At 46.5% G+C, this 15,452-nt stretch overlaps 1 protein-coding gene across 1 annotated transcript in view; it reads left to right on the top strand.

The window, feature by feature from the left end:
* The window catches only part of TCF7 (transcription factor 7 (T-cell specific, HMG-box)), a 66,235-nt gene that overhangs the window by 221 nt on the left and 50,562 nt on the right, over positions 1-15,452 (top strand). The window contains exon 2 of the mRNA XM_010579192.1: positions 182-291. Within this exon, the coding sequence (XP_010577494.1) occupies positions 182-291 (110 nt within the window). The remainder of the gene's footprint in view (positions 1-181; positions 292-15,452) is intronic.

Raw genomic sequence — 15,452 nt, forward strand, 5'->3', positions numbered from 1 at the left:
GGCCCGCCGCGCCCCCCCCCCCCCCCCCGGGGGACCCTGGCACCCCCCCAACACCCTCTCCGAGGGGTACAGGGCAAAAAAGACTCCCCAAATGCGCTGTCACTTCTTCGGGGGGGGGGCCCTGACAGGCAGAGGAATCATCTGGCGTGAGGAGAATCTTGATGGGGAACTTTAATTTTAGCAGGTATGAAGCATCAGGACCCAGGGATGTATAAAGGATCCGCGTATTCTGGCTACCCTTTCCTAATGCTCTCAGACCCTTATCTGCCAAATGGATCTATGTCACCTCTGGTGAGTTCATCCTCTCCTTATGGAGAAGTTTCGTGGCCTCTCGCAGTTATGTTGCAGTTATTGTGCAGGCACCTACACGTGTTTTTCTTTTTTCCTGACAAATTGCAGCCCGGTTTCTAAAGTGCCCGGGCACTGCTCTGTCCAAGCCGAAAGGAGAAGGAGTGGGAAGGGGCAGAGATGCTCGGCAGCAAGCGCCTGCTTAGCTCCGAGTTTGCCGGAGGAGCTTCTTCTCCAATCTCCCCGTCCTCTAGGTTCGCCTTTACTTTTCCAGCAAACAATCCTAATATCTAATGTAAGAATGGCCCTTTGTTTTTCTGGGTCACAGGCTGTGGAGGTGAGCAGCTTCTGGTGTTTGTGTTCAGGGATACGTCCCGCAGCTTAACTTCAGTTCGATGTATCCTCTTGTAAAATGGCCAGGCTTTGGCCTGCCTTTGGTTAGGGCTCTGTTGTAGATGATGGATCTCGTGCTTCTAAAATGGCAATAGAGGTGTTTAGGAGAAGGCTTAATGCTGCCAGAGGACTATTCCTGTCTTCTGCCTGTAAAGTTTTCCCTCTCGGGTCAAATCTGCTTTAGTAATTCTGTATATTCTAATGTTTATAAGTTTTGCTATCTGAATAATTAACTAAAGGCTTCTCTACAAAAGCTGTCTTTTCCCATCACCATCTCTATCACAACTTCAGAAAATAATGTCGCGACATTGCAGCAGATAGTCGGTGCTCGCGTCACTTCTGGGGAGCCAGCATTGCTACATTCATTTCAGATGTTATTCTGCATTTACAGTCAGTAAATGAGAACAGAACATCATTGGGTTTACTTCAGGTTTAGTTTTTAACCTGTAAAGGGATAAGGTTCGACAGAATATACAATGGCCTCCTCAATTTCAGTCATTTGTTCACTAGAGGGGTAGGATGTTAAGCTGGCGTTATGAAAAATGGATGGATTGTGGCATATGAAACTCAAAATGTGGTGAAATACTGTTCTCTGGAATCACTGCCATGTCCTCCCGCCCGACCCTGCTGGCCTGGGCGGCAGAAGGAGACGGGTCCCTCCGTGAGCCTGCCCGTACCCCAGCACAGCCCTTCCTGGGGGAGCTGACTTCCCCAGCTGCAGACCGTCATAATTTTGCTGAAGTCGGTGTGCAGATATTGAGGAGCCGTCCTTAAATTTTGAAGTCTTCCTGCAGTTTACAGCAAGAAAAGATGTGTTTGCAAGGCAGGGCCAATATACATTATTGTAATCCACATAAGCATTTCTTCTGTTGCTTCTCGTGTTCCTTCCTCCAGGTACCAGGTGTCCTCCTCACCCCTCTAAAATACTAAGCTGCTCTCTCCTTGATAGATTTTAAACAATAATGTTAAACTTGTCTTATTTAAACGCGTTTAGTTTGCTCCCTGGTATAGAATAGGGGTAAATTCAGAGTTACGTTAGCCCAGCAGCTATTTGCTGTAGCAGAATATTTGCTTTAATCTTAACCCTTACTAGATGGGCAACAGAGTACAATAGCCTATTTATCAGCAATTAAGCTAAAAAGTAGATTGTGGTTTGTGAATCGCCTTTCCCCTTGATAATGTCGTAAAAACCTAAGAGGTTGCTGTTGGAGCAACAGACAGGAGTAAATAGACTGTGCAGAACTCGAAGGGGAGAAAACTGAGTAGCAGAGGAGGAAAGATCCCGTCCCCTTGAGAGCCACAGAAATCATCCACTGCCTCAGCAGACAGCTTTACTTAGGCCTGTTCGGATCCTGCGGTGGTTTATGTTGTGTGACTTAAAAAGCTGGTTTGATGTTTTCAGCTAAAAATCAGTTACCTAACAGAGACAGAAAGATTTCTTCCTTGACTTGGTTTTTTGACTTGGTACAACAGCTATTCCAATATCTCCTTCTGAGCAATTTTGTCTTGTATTTATATTGACTGTGCAGAGGTTATCATAGTAAATTATGTATTGCTCTCGTACAGATTTATTGCTACTGTGTGTATTATATAAAGTGTAGGCTATAATCTGGTGGCTGCTTCCAATAATTGAGGAGGTCAAATCTGTGACCGAAGATTGCAGATACTTAACCATCCATAAAAGTGTATTTAATTAACACTTTAGCACAAGTAGAGTCGGGGAGGAGTGTTGTGTGAGTGAATGGGATTACGTATCACAGTCATGCGTACACTTGATAGTGGAGACTGTATTTTGGCTAATGAGACTTCCTGGAAATGGTTGTTTGCAGTTAGGATTAATTTCAGAACCTTCAAAAAATAAAGATTAACAAAATTAACCCCGGAGTACTTTGGCAAACTGTCAGGGCTTTACATTTACCTGATTGAAAAACATAATACAGCTCTCTGAAAGACGAAGGGCGGCCGGCACCGAGGCTGCGGGTTGAACCCCCGCCCTGCGACGCACCGTAAAACCCCTTTTTTTTTTTTTTTCTGTGGGCTCCCTCCGAACCCCAGCAGGGTGCTGCAAGCGGTGCTGGAGCCAGCCCGGAGCGCCTGCCCGGGTGGGTGTGTCGCTACCGGCATTAGCGACATGCTGCTTTCCTTTTTTCTTTCTTATTTTCTCAGCAGCATCACTTTTGCTTTGTTTCCCTCAAGGTGGTTGTAGCCCGCTAACTGTTGCGCCGCAGCTCACCCCAGCATCCTGCTAGGCTCCCCGCATCTCCCCAGCCAAAATCCTCTCTGTTTTTTACCAAAACGCACCCACTTGTGTTATTTACATGCTCTGACGTTGCTCCGGAGTGATGCACTGAACGTGTTTGGGTACCTGACACGAGCAGCAACGCCAAGCCCAGCCGACGTCCCCAGTGAGCAGCAGGATGCGGCGAGAGCCTGCAGCGGGCAGGTCCTGGGCGCTCAGCTCAGTGGCCCACCTTTGCTGCGGGTGGCAAACGCCGTTTTAGGGTCATTCGGCTGGAGCGATGCTGGTTTGAGTGTGCACGAGTAGCCTGGACTGGCAGTAGAGCTATCCAAGAGAGAAAGGACTGAGGGGTAGCCCGGGGCGTGCGGGTGAGTGAAGATGCTCCTGGAGCTGGGGACGAGGCAGCCGGCTGAGCCCGGGTGTCCCCTGTTTTGGGAGCGTGATGTGAACCCCCCCCGCCGGCTGGCCGGGCTGGGGAGGGCACGCTCTCGGTCGAGTGTGTTAAGAGCCGTGCATCTGAAATCTTGAAATTCTGCAAGGCCCCGGGAGAACCGTTTCTCACCCGGCTCTCAGGTGTCGCGTGTGTGGTGGTTCATAACTCCGCTTTGACTCTCCCCACTCTGGCAAAGGCCAGCTTTTCCCAGAGTGAAATGTATAGGATATGCCGGTTAAAAATCTGCAAGAAACTTCCAAATAATATTAACAAGTTGAGGAACTGTTTTTCTAAATGAAATGTAAAATCATAAAACTATATCCTTTTTTAAATAGTACAAATGACTTTAAATCAAATTAAGGTACATCCTTAGTAAGAACATCAGCCTTTTAGGTGGTTACAAACATTAGAGGTCAGACGTGGTCAAACATGTTAACACTTTGATCAGATTAAAATATTTTTCTTGCTACAGTTGTATAATTGAGTTTAGACCCGAGGGGGTTTTCTGAACATTGTTATATCTTGTACCATGTGGTAGTTACATGGTAGAAGGAGCACTTATAAGTTCCTTTTGTAAATAGGTTTATAAAATAGGGGAATGAGCCACGTTGTCCCGTATGTAGGGCACAAGCTCTCCCCACTCCAGTCGGTGGGAGAGCTCCCGCGGGAGCTCTTCACACCTTCTGCGCACCTCTGTTGCGTGTAGTGAGCGTGTGAGGTGCGTGAAGGCAGAACGAAAATGTTCTATATATCAAGCTGAGGCACTGGACTTTCTGTCTGTGTGAGGAACAGAGGTCCAGGAGCCTCTATTTCTTTGGAAAACAGACACTACCTCATTTTCTTAATTACTAAGTTGTCTAACCAGAGCTCACATAGGAGCAGAAGGGTGCTGGTACCTTCCCGAGCTCTGCACATTTCAAGTCCCCAAATGAGATGGCAGGCCTAGGATGTAATGCCCAAATGCAGAGCCTCTCCCTGTGGTCCGCCGGGCTCCTGGAGCTCGGTTGCTGTTCAGTGGGTTTGAAACGTCCCCTTGGGCAGGGCAAGATGAAAGTGCAGTTACTGCTGGCCTGGGGCCACAAGTCCCAAATGTCTTAACATGAGGTCGAAAAGCATGGAGCCGAAAGTCTCCTGCTGCCCTTTGCCAGACAGAAGCTCAAGCAGGAGCAGCTGAGCCCTGGGACACGGGTACTTCTGCTGCAGCCCCCTTCCCCCAAAGCTGCTCCATCCTTTTGCGGGAGGAGGCTGTTGCCCCCGCAGCAGTTGGCGGAAGGAAATCTGCAGCTCAGCTGCTTCTCTGTAGAGGTCTTTCTGTCCTAGCTTGCACTGTCGTGGCGATAGTTCAGTATTGCTTTTTTCCTGCGTCGAGTTCTGATCCTGTTGAAACCGGCGGCAAAAACTCCCTGGAGCCACTACGTGATGGCGATTTGTCGCTGCGAGAGGGCTGCTGCATCCCTCTCCAGATGTTGCGCGTGGAGGGAGGGCAGCTGCAAGCAAACAGCGGTGCCGCGCGTTCCCAGCGGTGCCTGCTGCTGCGGGAGGGCAACGTCGCCGGCAGCATCCCAGCCAGGTTCCCTGGCTGCAGGGCTTGTGCTACGGGACCTTGCTGGGACGGGACGGTGTCCCCCGAAATTGTTATATTCCTGGCAGAAAGCATTAGGAGTGCAGTGGCTGCTGATGGACGTCCTGGCAGACAGACAGATGAGTAATTTGTTCCCTCCTGACCAGAGCGAATCCACTTCTTTCAGCTCTTCTACCTGGCTTGAAATAGGATAATGGTGAAAATAATTTTTTGTATTAAAGCATAATGTTGGATAGGTGGATGTACCAAGGCGCAGGGCTTCCGAGGTCATTTATTGCATGTCTGATTCAGCCTTGGTTCCCCCCCAAGGAAAATTCTTGTGTTAATTTCTGAGTTCATATCACACCCTCAATTTTGAAGCAGAACTTCCCTTTGAAATAAATTAGAGAGTTCTGCTTAAGAAGCAGTGACATGATACAGTACTGTCTGTGTGTGGTCTAATATAACCTTATTTTTAAAATTGTTTGGAATGAAAAAATGAGAAAGAAAAATGTCACAGGGAAACAAAAGCAAGTTTTATGTAAATCCGTGCATGTGAATAAGCGTGCACGTGATTCAGACAGTTCAACAATATCTGCTCTCCCACTGGGATTCCTTCGCAGGCTACCCTGGAACTGGCTTCCCAGGCACAGGATGCTTTGTCAGTGGGGAGCTGCTATGAGATATGTATGGTAAAGGCACCGATTCTGCAAGCTTCCAACTGTTGCCGTTTGTGAAATGTTACTAGCTCAACCAGTTGAGAATTTGGAGAGAAAAGCAAAGACCTAACATCAACCCAAGCTCCCAAAGCTCATCCATGTTAATGATGAATATTTTTGAAACTTTAACTGTGAAGAACAAAGTGATTTGGGTGCTAGCGGTGCACGGCATGTCCAAGATGAAAGAACAGAGCTGGTCTGGTATCCAAAGCTTTAACGGAGAGAAGGGGGGAGCGGCGGGAGGGCAGCAAGGAGCTCTGCAACGTGCTCACGTGTTGTCTCGCAGCTTGCAGTCTCTCTCCTGCCATAAGTCTACAGGCACCATTAAATTCCTGCGTTAGGGTGGAAACTCTGACAAATCCGTACAGTCGGGTGTGCTGGCATTTGCTGTTCCGAGGTACCCGTTCAAGTAACCACGCGTGTGTTCCTGTGACTAAACAGATGTTGCCGACTCTGTAGGGATGACTCTCTCGACTGCTCTCATAGATCATCTGTGAAGGGCCAGATCCTAATCACAGGCTGAATCCCTCTCTATCTGTAGTGTGATCTGCAAGTGAAGCAGGTTTTCAGGATACGGGTGGTGTGAGCTGCACACCTGAGATTGCAGTCTGGTCTGGACTCTGTGTGTCTGTGTGTACAGGACATGATGGTTATTGGTAGAGCACAGTCGAGTGCTGAGAAACATCAACAGTTTAGAGGAAACATCTAGAGCTTGCCATTAATTTGACACCTGCAGTTCTTGGTCTGCCCTTTGGCCATGAGTGATTCAGCAAGACCGAATTTAGTCTTTGTTTCATACAGGTTGGCCTTTGAGCCCCCTCGCTAATTCACCGTAGAGAAGGTGAAGGAAGGACCCATGTGTCTGTGAGCATCGTGTATGCTCATGGGGAGGCTGTGCTGGACAGGGCAGGTTTGGGTGAACCAACAGTCGAGCACGTGCTGCCATTCAGTTACTAAAATCTGCACCGTGTGTGAGTCACAAATTCCTCCAGAAATCCTCAAGGATTGTCTTCTTCCATCTGTTGCATTGATTTGAAGAAGGACTGGGTGCCAGACATCCCGCGCACTGTCCTCTTGGAGCTTGTCTCCATCCCACCCCTCCGAGGCTTTGGGCTGTCTGCAGCCATCGTGTAACGCCTCTCCTTTCGTTTGCTGCTCATTTCCTTGGTTTCCCATGCCTTTGCCGCTCCAGCTCACTGCTCTTGGTGCCAGGAGATGGTTTACGTCAGCATCTCTCTCAGCCTGATGTATACATGCTCTTACCTCATCATTTACCGATGGTGGGTGGAGGGCACAGAAATAGGAGAATAGGTGCGAGTTGCTTCCTGAACTCTTTGCAGAGCCACTGCAGCAGGAAAACTTCTCAGCCTGACCAAATCCCGGGCTGGTGCCAAGCTGGGACGTGGGAGTCCTCCCCCCACAGGCTCTTTCATGTGCTATTCTTCCAAATATCTCTTTAAAAAATAGGCTATAACATGATACTTGCTCATTAGTCTCTGTGTCTGGAGGATGAAACAAAGGTTCGGCAGGAGGACGGGTGACTCAGGGGGTTGGTAACAGGATACAGAGCTGTTCGTTTCCTAGTTTCCAGTTTTAATCCAGCTGAATCAGTAAAGACCGAACGCCTGTTCTGTCCGCTGGCTTGTCCAGCGGTCTGTCCAGGAGGGCATGGCTCCCTCCAGCCCCCAGGCAGGGCGAGTGTTTCATGGCGTGAATGATGAGATGTCCTGGAAACCTGCACAGTCCGTACAAACCCTCGGTGAATGTCAGCCGAGGTCTTCATTCTTGCCTTGGGACTGCCAGTTCAGCACATGGTGCTGGCTCACAAACCCACCTACCTCATGTCTTAAAGGAAGGGGTTGCAACATCATGCGCCTCTGAGTCTTGATTACAGCAGGATCTTTTTCTTGGTCACCTCCCAATGGTCTTGGGCGAAGAGCTCTCACCTTCACCTCCTTACGGGAGCAACTTATCGCTGCTCTGTCCTGTGGCGCCTTCACTGATCTTTTTTGCCTTTGAGTCTTTATAGTTTATGACCATTCCCGAAGTTACGAAGGACTATTCCACCACCACTGCCTCTGTGAAGTGGTTTCACGGAGAATGTGGGACAGTTGGTCAATAATGAGGATGAGGAGGGTTAGCAAAACCTGGTAGACTTAGTGGTACCCATCCAGAGCATCCTGCTGGCTGGAGGTGCTGGGCAAGAGGTCACCAAAGTGGCTTTAAACCACTGCTCCTCTCCCGTCCGCCGCTTCTGTGCTAAACGCAGCTCAGCTGCAATGAAAAGAATCTGCTTCATTGTGTTTCACGGGGTCCCAAAATTAGTATTTTGTTAAACAAAACAATAAACTCAACAATGCTGTGGTAAGTTTTTGAAACCAAAGTAAAGCTGGATACTAGAATCTAGAGCACTTTTCCCCTCCGGTTATAACAACTTTACATTTGATTAAATGATAGGCAAAAAAACATCTCAACAGTATCTCCTTTGTTCTATTGAGAATCTGGAGCTATAATATACAAAGTATATGTCTGCCTTGAAGAGCTACGCGGTAATCATGGACTGACCAAAAAAGGACTTTTTTTTTAGTGATTGAACTTGTATGCTATATGTTAAATTTGTTTTCTCCTGTGGTTTGCTCTGAGGAATAGCATACACGAGCGTAAACAGAGGTTCTCCTCTGATGGGACTTACACAAAAGCAAAATGTGAAAGCCCAAGATCGTAAAGTATGCTTGACTCAGCACGAGGGGGATGCAATTACAAACACACTTGTGGAAGAAGTGCTGGGGAGATATTCTTCCCAGCAAAATGCTCAGAAAGGATCAGAAATGTGGAATTTTTATTCTAATACTGAGGAGATGGCACTGCAGAGATTGCTTTCATGTTTAGGAAATAAACCATCTTAAGATCTACCACATGAAAATGTGTTGTTCTTAGCATGGAGAGGCTGACGAATTGATTCTCGTTACGTGCCGCTGCCCTGGAATTACTGGCGCGGGAGTGGAGATAGCGAGGAGGAGTTGTCGTCTTCTACAAACCTCGCTTTGTATGACTTTGCCCTAAAAGAAGAAAAGCCGATTCTAACGCGGGAGACAGTGCACAACCCCTGACACCAGCATACCCGAGGTCGAAATCTGGCCTTTGAGCTTTGGCTTCCTGCTATAACTTACAGCCGTGTGGCATTGCCAGCTTTGAAATCCGACCGTCCAAAGGGATGCGCGGATTCAGAAATCCAGGTGACGTTTTGTGGGATCACATCGTGCTGTGCTGAGCGTCCCTTTGGGACAGGCAATGCTGTCAAATAGGATAAATGAAAATATGCGCATGAACCCTAAATCCAAAACAGAAGCAATAATATAAAATAAGAAATAAAGTTTTTTAAAAAAACCCACCCAAACCTTTTTGTTTAACTTTCTCTGATACAAAGCAATTTCTCCAGGACTGTACACCATATGAAACACATTATAAATGCTCTTGTAAAATCCACATCATTATACCACATGAAAGGCTGGGTCCTAAAAATAGCCATTCAGAGAGGATGCAGGCTAGTAGCAATTTCGGTGATCATGAAATAGTTGTGTTGACATCTCTATGCATGCACACCCACAGAAAGCTTTGACTTTCGAATATTCTTAGCAACATTTGTGCTTTATGGAATTTTCCACGTTCTGGTCCCATGAATAGTCCCTTACCCAGTGGTGTTCCTCTCTGATCTTATCCCCATGTTTCTAACCCTGCTTTTATTGAGAAAATGGATAAATGATTTTGTTGTTTTCTTTTTTTAATTTTACATGAAACTCTTTCCTTGCTATCAGTTTGACGGTGGTTGACAGTATCGGTTGTATTTCCCTGTCTCCTATCAATGGAAATATTTTCTTTTTCCTTCAATAGACACACACATCCCTGATATTTTGGAGGGCTAACTGTCAAAATGTAGACCTAGAGCACTAGATGATAACACGAGGAGCTGCCACATCTACCCAGCCTTTGTATCTGCTGTAGTATTCAAAAGAAAGTAAATGAAATCTGCAGTAATTACACAGTAATGTATCCACAACAAAAAATTTCTTCCTTGTCCCAGCAATCAGAACTTGGCTTTTGTTTTGAAATATGAAAGGATGCAGCCTCCTGGCTTTGGTGTGTTTGCAGCAAAGCCCTGGCTGGGATAAACTGCCATAGCTCTGGGATAGACAACAGAGTCCTGCCAATTGATATCACTCGAGATCTTTTTGAAGAGCTCATCAGATTTAATTTTATCGCTGTTTTGTTTCGGTTTTAGCTTGTTATTTGTTTGAAATCATTACTATAGGGATAGCTTTCTGCAAAACGTTTGAATCTTCAGTGCTGATCTCTTGTTTGCATTTTTCTAAGTAGAGATGGGGATGCTGGAGATGTACACCCTCCAACATGAGGGTGTCTGAAGGCTGCGGTTCAAGCCGGTCCAGGGTTTTAAGCCTGTGGCCCCTCTAAAGCCTTTTGGAAACAGTCTCTTTCCTCAAAATAAGTTTGCTTTTGGAATTGGAGCAAAACCTTTGGAGGTAGCAAATGAACTAATAGAGTGTTGAAGAAAATTACATTGCTCCTTAAATAGCTGGCATGAAAATCATTAAGTCTGAAGTTTCATTCAAATCAGATGTAGCTGTGGTTGTAATGGGGCAGGACACAAACTCTTCAAGTAATGCAACTCAGTGATTCACTGTGAGACTTACAGTCATTTCCCCATGTTGTTTTAACTCAAGGGCAGCTCTTGTCCCTTGTCCAGGTCTGCAGTCCTTTTCCAATGGAAACATGCTCTCAAGTTTTTTGATCAATGAGTTGAATTCTTGCAGGCTGTTAGCAACTTCGAAGAATCAAGTACTGTAAAATGACATCACAGAAATGTGTTTGCTGTTGCTGATTTAGCTCCCTAAAACAGCTGGACTGGGGACTTGGGAACACCTTGACAAGGCAATAATTTTATTTAAACCTTATAGAGTAAATGCATTTATTTCTACATGCAGTTGGCAGTGATTTAAGGATGTATTTCCAACTAAGTGGAAAGACGTTTTGGCTCATGTTGGCATATGTGTTCTGTATAATGCAATAGATAGTGGTGTTCAGAAAAAGCTAAAAAGTTTTTAATGCTTCTGGCTTGAAGTTAACATCGTGCCTAAGCCCTTTTGTGTTTTCCATAATTAATTTGATGGCTGAAACCAGGTTATATCTGGCAATGTAAGTTTTTTACTATTCTGGTGAAATCTGCTTTTCCTGCTAGAAGCAGAATTCAGGTAAAAACACTAAACGCGTGCTGGCTGGGACTTCTGACAGCACTTGAATACAAGAGTTGTAGAGAAAATTTAATTTCGTCACTCAAGAGGACAGAAAATTACCTAAATGTCAGCGCCAGTTGCTTGGTTATTGGCATGTACTGGAAATAGCATATAAATACATGCATATATTTAAACTTTGCAAAATAAAATATTTTAAAATTATAATATACTATTTGTACTGATCTAGTATGTGGATCAGCATATAAACGCCTACCAAGGGATGAGGCAGGCTGCAGTGAACCCCTGAAAGGTCAGCTCCCATATCCAAAAGCATCACTCTTCATCCAAATTTTCTTCTAGAAGCAGTGCAGTGGTAAATGGCTGACTCCCGGGCGGGTGCGATGCTGTTTGCCGTGGGTGGGAGCTGCCTCTCTCCTGCCTGCGCCCTGGGAGTTCGTTTGATACGGAGCCGAGCGATCCTCTTACCGGAGAGCACCAGGTGCCGTGTCAGACGCATGTAAATAGCCAAATAAACAGACATTAGTAGCACCAGTTGTTTATGTGTTAACACAGGATGTTCTCAAAATCAGGTAAGAAGTGAGGCATGTTACCAAGTTTTATAGCAGAGGAACCGGATAGTCTTGTAACTGCCGTGCAGGGCTGCGGTGGAGGAAGCGCGGTTTTATCCCAGCTTCTGCTCCCAGTCCCCCAGGAGCTTGTTTTTCCGTGACTCAGTTTCCCCCAGGAGCATTTTGAAGCTTTATCGTTTCGTGTGTAAGCTACGTTTGGAGAGCACTGCAGGGAAAGCCACATCCATACTGAAAAAAAATCTGTAAAATCCAACACAGGCTGCTGCGAGAGGGGATGTTTCAGAAACGATCAGAGAAGGACTAGCCAAAAAAAGTAAGCTGTGCTGCTTATTAGACCATTTACTTCAAGATACTAAACAAATTGCAATTTCATAATCTTTTAGCAAGTTGCAGGTGGCCCTAAAACCACAACTCCTTCAAGGCGATTGGCGTCTTTTCTGGCTTTAAAAACAAATCACTTTTTCAGCCGAAACGGTAATTTCATAGAGTGGCATTAGTTGTATGCGAACGATGATTGGATGGTCCAACACGTTGTTTCAAATACATTTCCTGCACATATCTGCGCTATTAAACCGAGGACACAATGTCATTTCTTTTTTACCTGCTTGTAATATGCTGATGAGAACAACCTCCAGGATTGCACAGCATAGTTTTTGGACACACGTACCAAACCCCTGGATGCATAATTCAAATTCCTTGTCATGAAGAATGAGTCTATTTATCTTGGAACCTTTTTTACTTAAACAGTAATCTCTAGGAAATCATTTGTTAACAGTAGTTAGCTGCCAGTTTGTCAGTTAATGGCTTGAGGCAAAGTCAGAAGCGAATGAAATCTTTTCCAGGGAGATGCTGCTGTCGCATGTGGTGCAGAAAGGTTTATAACAGCATTAGAGGAGGCGGACAGATGAGTTCAGTCCAACTTTCAGAAACAGGAGGAAACTCAGCACGATGGGGTAGAGACGGCCGTTTTGCTAGCGCATCCATTTGTAAAATATTAAAGCCATCAATCGTGCCCGCGTCAACTTCTAAGCCTAAATTTTCCTTACTGGAGGCTCCAGGTGTGAGCGTGCAGAGGCCAAAACCACACGTGTTCATGGTGTCTGGGGCTCTGTCTTGCATCCTGGGCATCTCCGCGTCCCGGGCATCATCTCCGCATCCCGGGCACGGGAGCAACCAGGCAGGAGAGCCAGGGTGCAGCCCCCCCAGCTCAGCCCGGGTGCTGCAGGGTGTCTGCCAGGGCAGCAGAGTCCTCCAGCTCTCAGACGTTATCATTTCTCTATAAAAGTCTAGCAGCGAGTTTCAGTTAGGTAATGAGAGTTATCTGATTTCTCTTTAATCTGAGCAGCATCACTACAGAGCGATAACCTCGACTCGCTGTTTATCTGGCGCTCGGTGCTGCAAGGAGAAAAGTGGCAAGAATGGGTGAAGATTCACTGGAAAAGGGGCTGAGAAAAGTTGTCCTAGTCTACACCAAATCTCCTTCTTGCAGCAGGAGCGGGTGAGAAATAACTGCCCTGAGTAGAAGCTCTCCCATGAAGCCACAAAATCCAGCTGAAGTAAATACCACTTCCCTGCAGCATTATCTCCCACTCTGTGCTGTCTACCCACAGAGGATGGTAGGGTGTAGGAACTGGCAGGGGATTAATGGCAGCCTGGTTCATAAAAAACTCCGCTGCCAGAAGGACGTGGGACCCAGACAGAAGTAAAGAGGGGCTGGTTCTCTCTGCAGATGCCCCCAAGTGCTATTTGTCTGAGAGCAGATTTTCCCACAGATCTTTGGCCTTCATATTATTTGAAGAACCCCCTCTGCAGCTGCAATCCTTCCCTCCCCCGAGGGAAAAACAGGGTGGTAACTTTGTGAACTGAATGGTGTGGAGGTTTAGGAGTACTGCCATGGGAGGGGAAGATTTGGCTCATTAGCGTGGAACATTGTGTTGCCAGGAACAGAGTTTTGGGGCAGAACTAATAACATGGAAGCAGATGCAGTCAGCTTTTATTAAACTGGTTTGTAGATGACTTTAAATAGGCAACAGTTGTATCTGGGGCTTTCCTTGCGAAAGGCAGAATGGCAGACCCCAGCAGCGGAGCGTGGCTTAGATGCTGGGTAACAAGTACAGAGAAGCCAACCGAATCTCTGGATGTAAAGAAAAATTCCTCCCAAATGTATTTAACAAAAAAAAAACCCTAACGAAAGACTTTGTGGCTGTGTTATATTCTTTAAACTCTTACAGTCTACACGTCTCACTTGGAGCAAGGAGCAGCTGTAGAGTTCTTAGTCTGAAGGACCCAACATTATATCATCTCCTCTTTATCATGGTGTATCATCTCCTCCTGCACTTCACTCAGTTACCCCAGTAGCTGAACGTACCATTAACTGCTTGACAGTGTGTTACAGGTAGGGATGGATAAATTAATCTCCAAGCCAAGTTTTGAAGCAATTCTTCCTTGAACCACCCCTTCCATAGTGCTAATTAACTCCGTAGCGCTTATCTGCATTGGTGATGGTCGGGTGCCATTTCCTGACACATGGCATTCCACAGCCAGCAGTAACGATGGGTTGAACTCACGCTGTAATTGCCTTACCCAAGTACACAGGTTGGAATGACCATCAGCCAAATACAAATTGCCCATCTCAGCCAGCTACGAGAACTGAGCAAGGCCGTTGATACCTCCAAGAAGTCACCACAGAGACCATCCATACCTCTGCCAGACCCAGCAGTGACTACTGCTGTGCATCCTTACAATGTCCTTCTGGTTCTTCACCACCTCCCTGCAGCCTGGACTAACTGTCCGGCTTTCATGAGTGTGTCAGGAATGATCAGCCCCCGTCAATGCAGCTGAGCCTGCAAATCACTGTAGAGGTGCCCGCTGGATTTCTGACATCTCCGTAGAAGTCCATTAGCTGTTACCTCCTGCCGCGCCAACTCCAGCCACCATTTCGTAGAGCAAAGAGCACTGTCCAGAAATCCTTTCGCTGTTCTACGCATCCGAGAGCAGCCTGGCATGTGCAGCAGGTCTTCATTGATGTGCTCCTCACAGCCTCATCATCCTGGGCTGGCTGAATAAGGCACGAAGAATCCCATTTGAATGCTGTACTCCATCCTACCTTTGTTGTGCAATACTTTTTTCTCAGGCAGTTTCTAATCTAGAGATTTTCTGGGATCTGTGCGTGGCATGAAGGGAAGTCTCCTCATCACCTCAGGTTCTGTCTTTCAGTACCAAGTGTTTAAGACATAATTCTAGGCGTCCAGGGCTTGCTTTCTCTTTGTGTCTCCTTTGCTGTTGCTTTCATTTACTAACATGTTGAACTTCAAAGTCTATTCCTTCTCCTTCCTAATTTTTATGGAAAAAATGGTCTGAACCCCATTTGCATTTCCTCCCTGAGGATACTGGCAATCCTTAATCCTATATATTAAAGAATCTCAGTTTTCCCAGCAGCCTTTTATTCTGGGACTACTCTTCCACTCTGTTTTCTCCTTGAAATTCTCTCCTGTGGTTCAAAATTGCTCTTCATGGTGCCCCTGACCACTGTCACTTTCTGTTTTAAGCTATTTGCATGGATCTTTGGTCACTTTTAAGTCTTTTTCCCTTCCCATGCTGTCCTTTGCAGGTAATTTGTAAAGGTTTTGTGCTTGTGGCAGTAGGTGCGTGTTTGTCCTCGGTGGTAGCAGTGCAGGGCCATGTGCTGTGCAACCCGCTGATCTCCAGGGACCTGCTGGAATAACTATTTTTAGAGCCAAGAGATAGCAGGATGAAAGCAAATAGGGTGAATAACTGGGTGCTAGTTTATTCAGGGTGATTTTCATTTCGCACCGATGGGTCCATATTCCAGTTGAGGACACGGCTCCCAGTGACCACTGGCCTTGACCTGCTTGAGAAGCAATTGCCGTCCTTCCCCAGCTGCGATGCGGGATGGCACTGGGGGGACCCAGCCTGCCCGTCCCTTGTCCCTCTCCCTGCTTCCACGCAGGGACCGCGGC

This window comes from Haliaeetus leucocephalus, unplaced genomic scaffold (genome assembly GCF_000737465.1).
Source record: "Haliaeetus leucocephalus isolate CR32 unplaced genomic scaffold, Haliaeetus_leucocephalus-4.0 Scaffold656, whole genome shotgun sequence".
Classification (NCBI taxonomy): Eukaryota; Metazoa; Chordata; class Aves; order Accipitriformes; family Accipitridae; genus Haliaeetus; species Haliaeetus leucocephalus.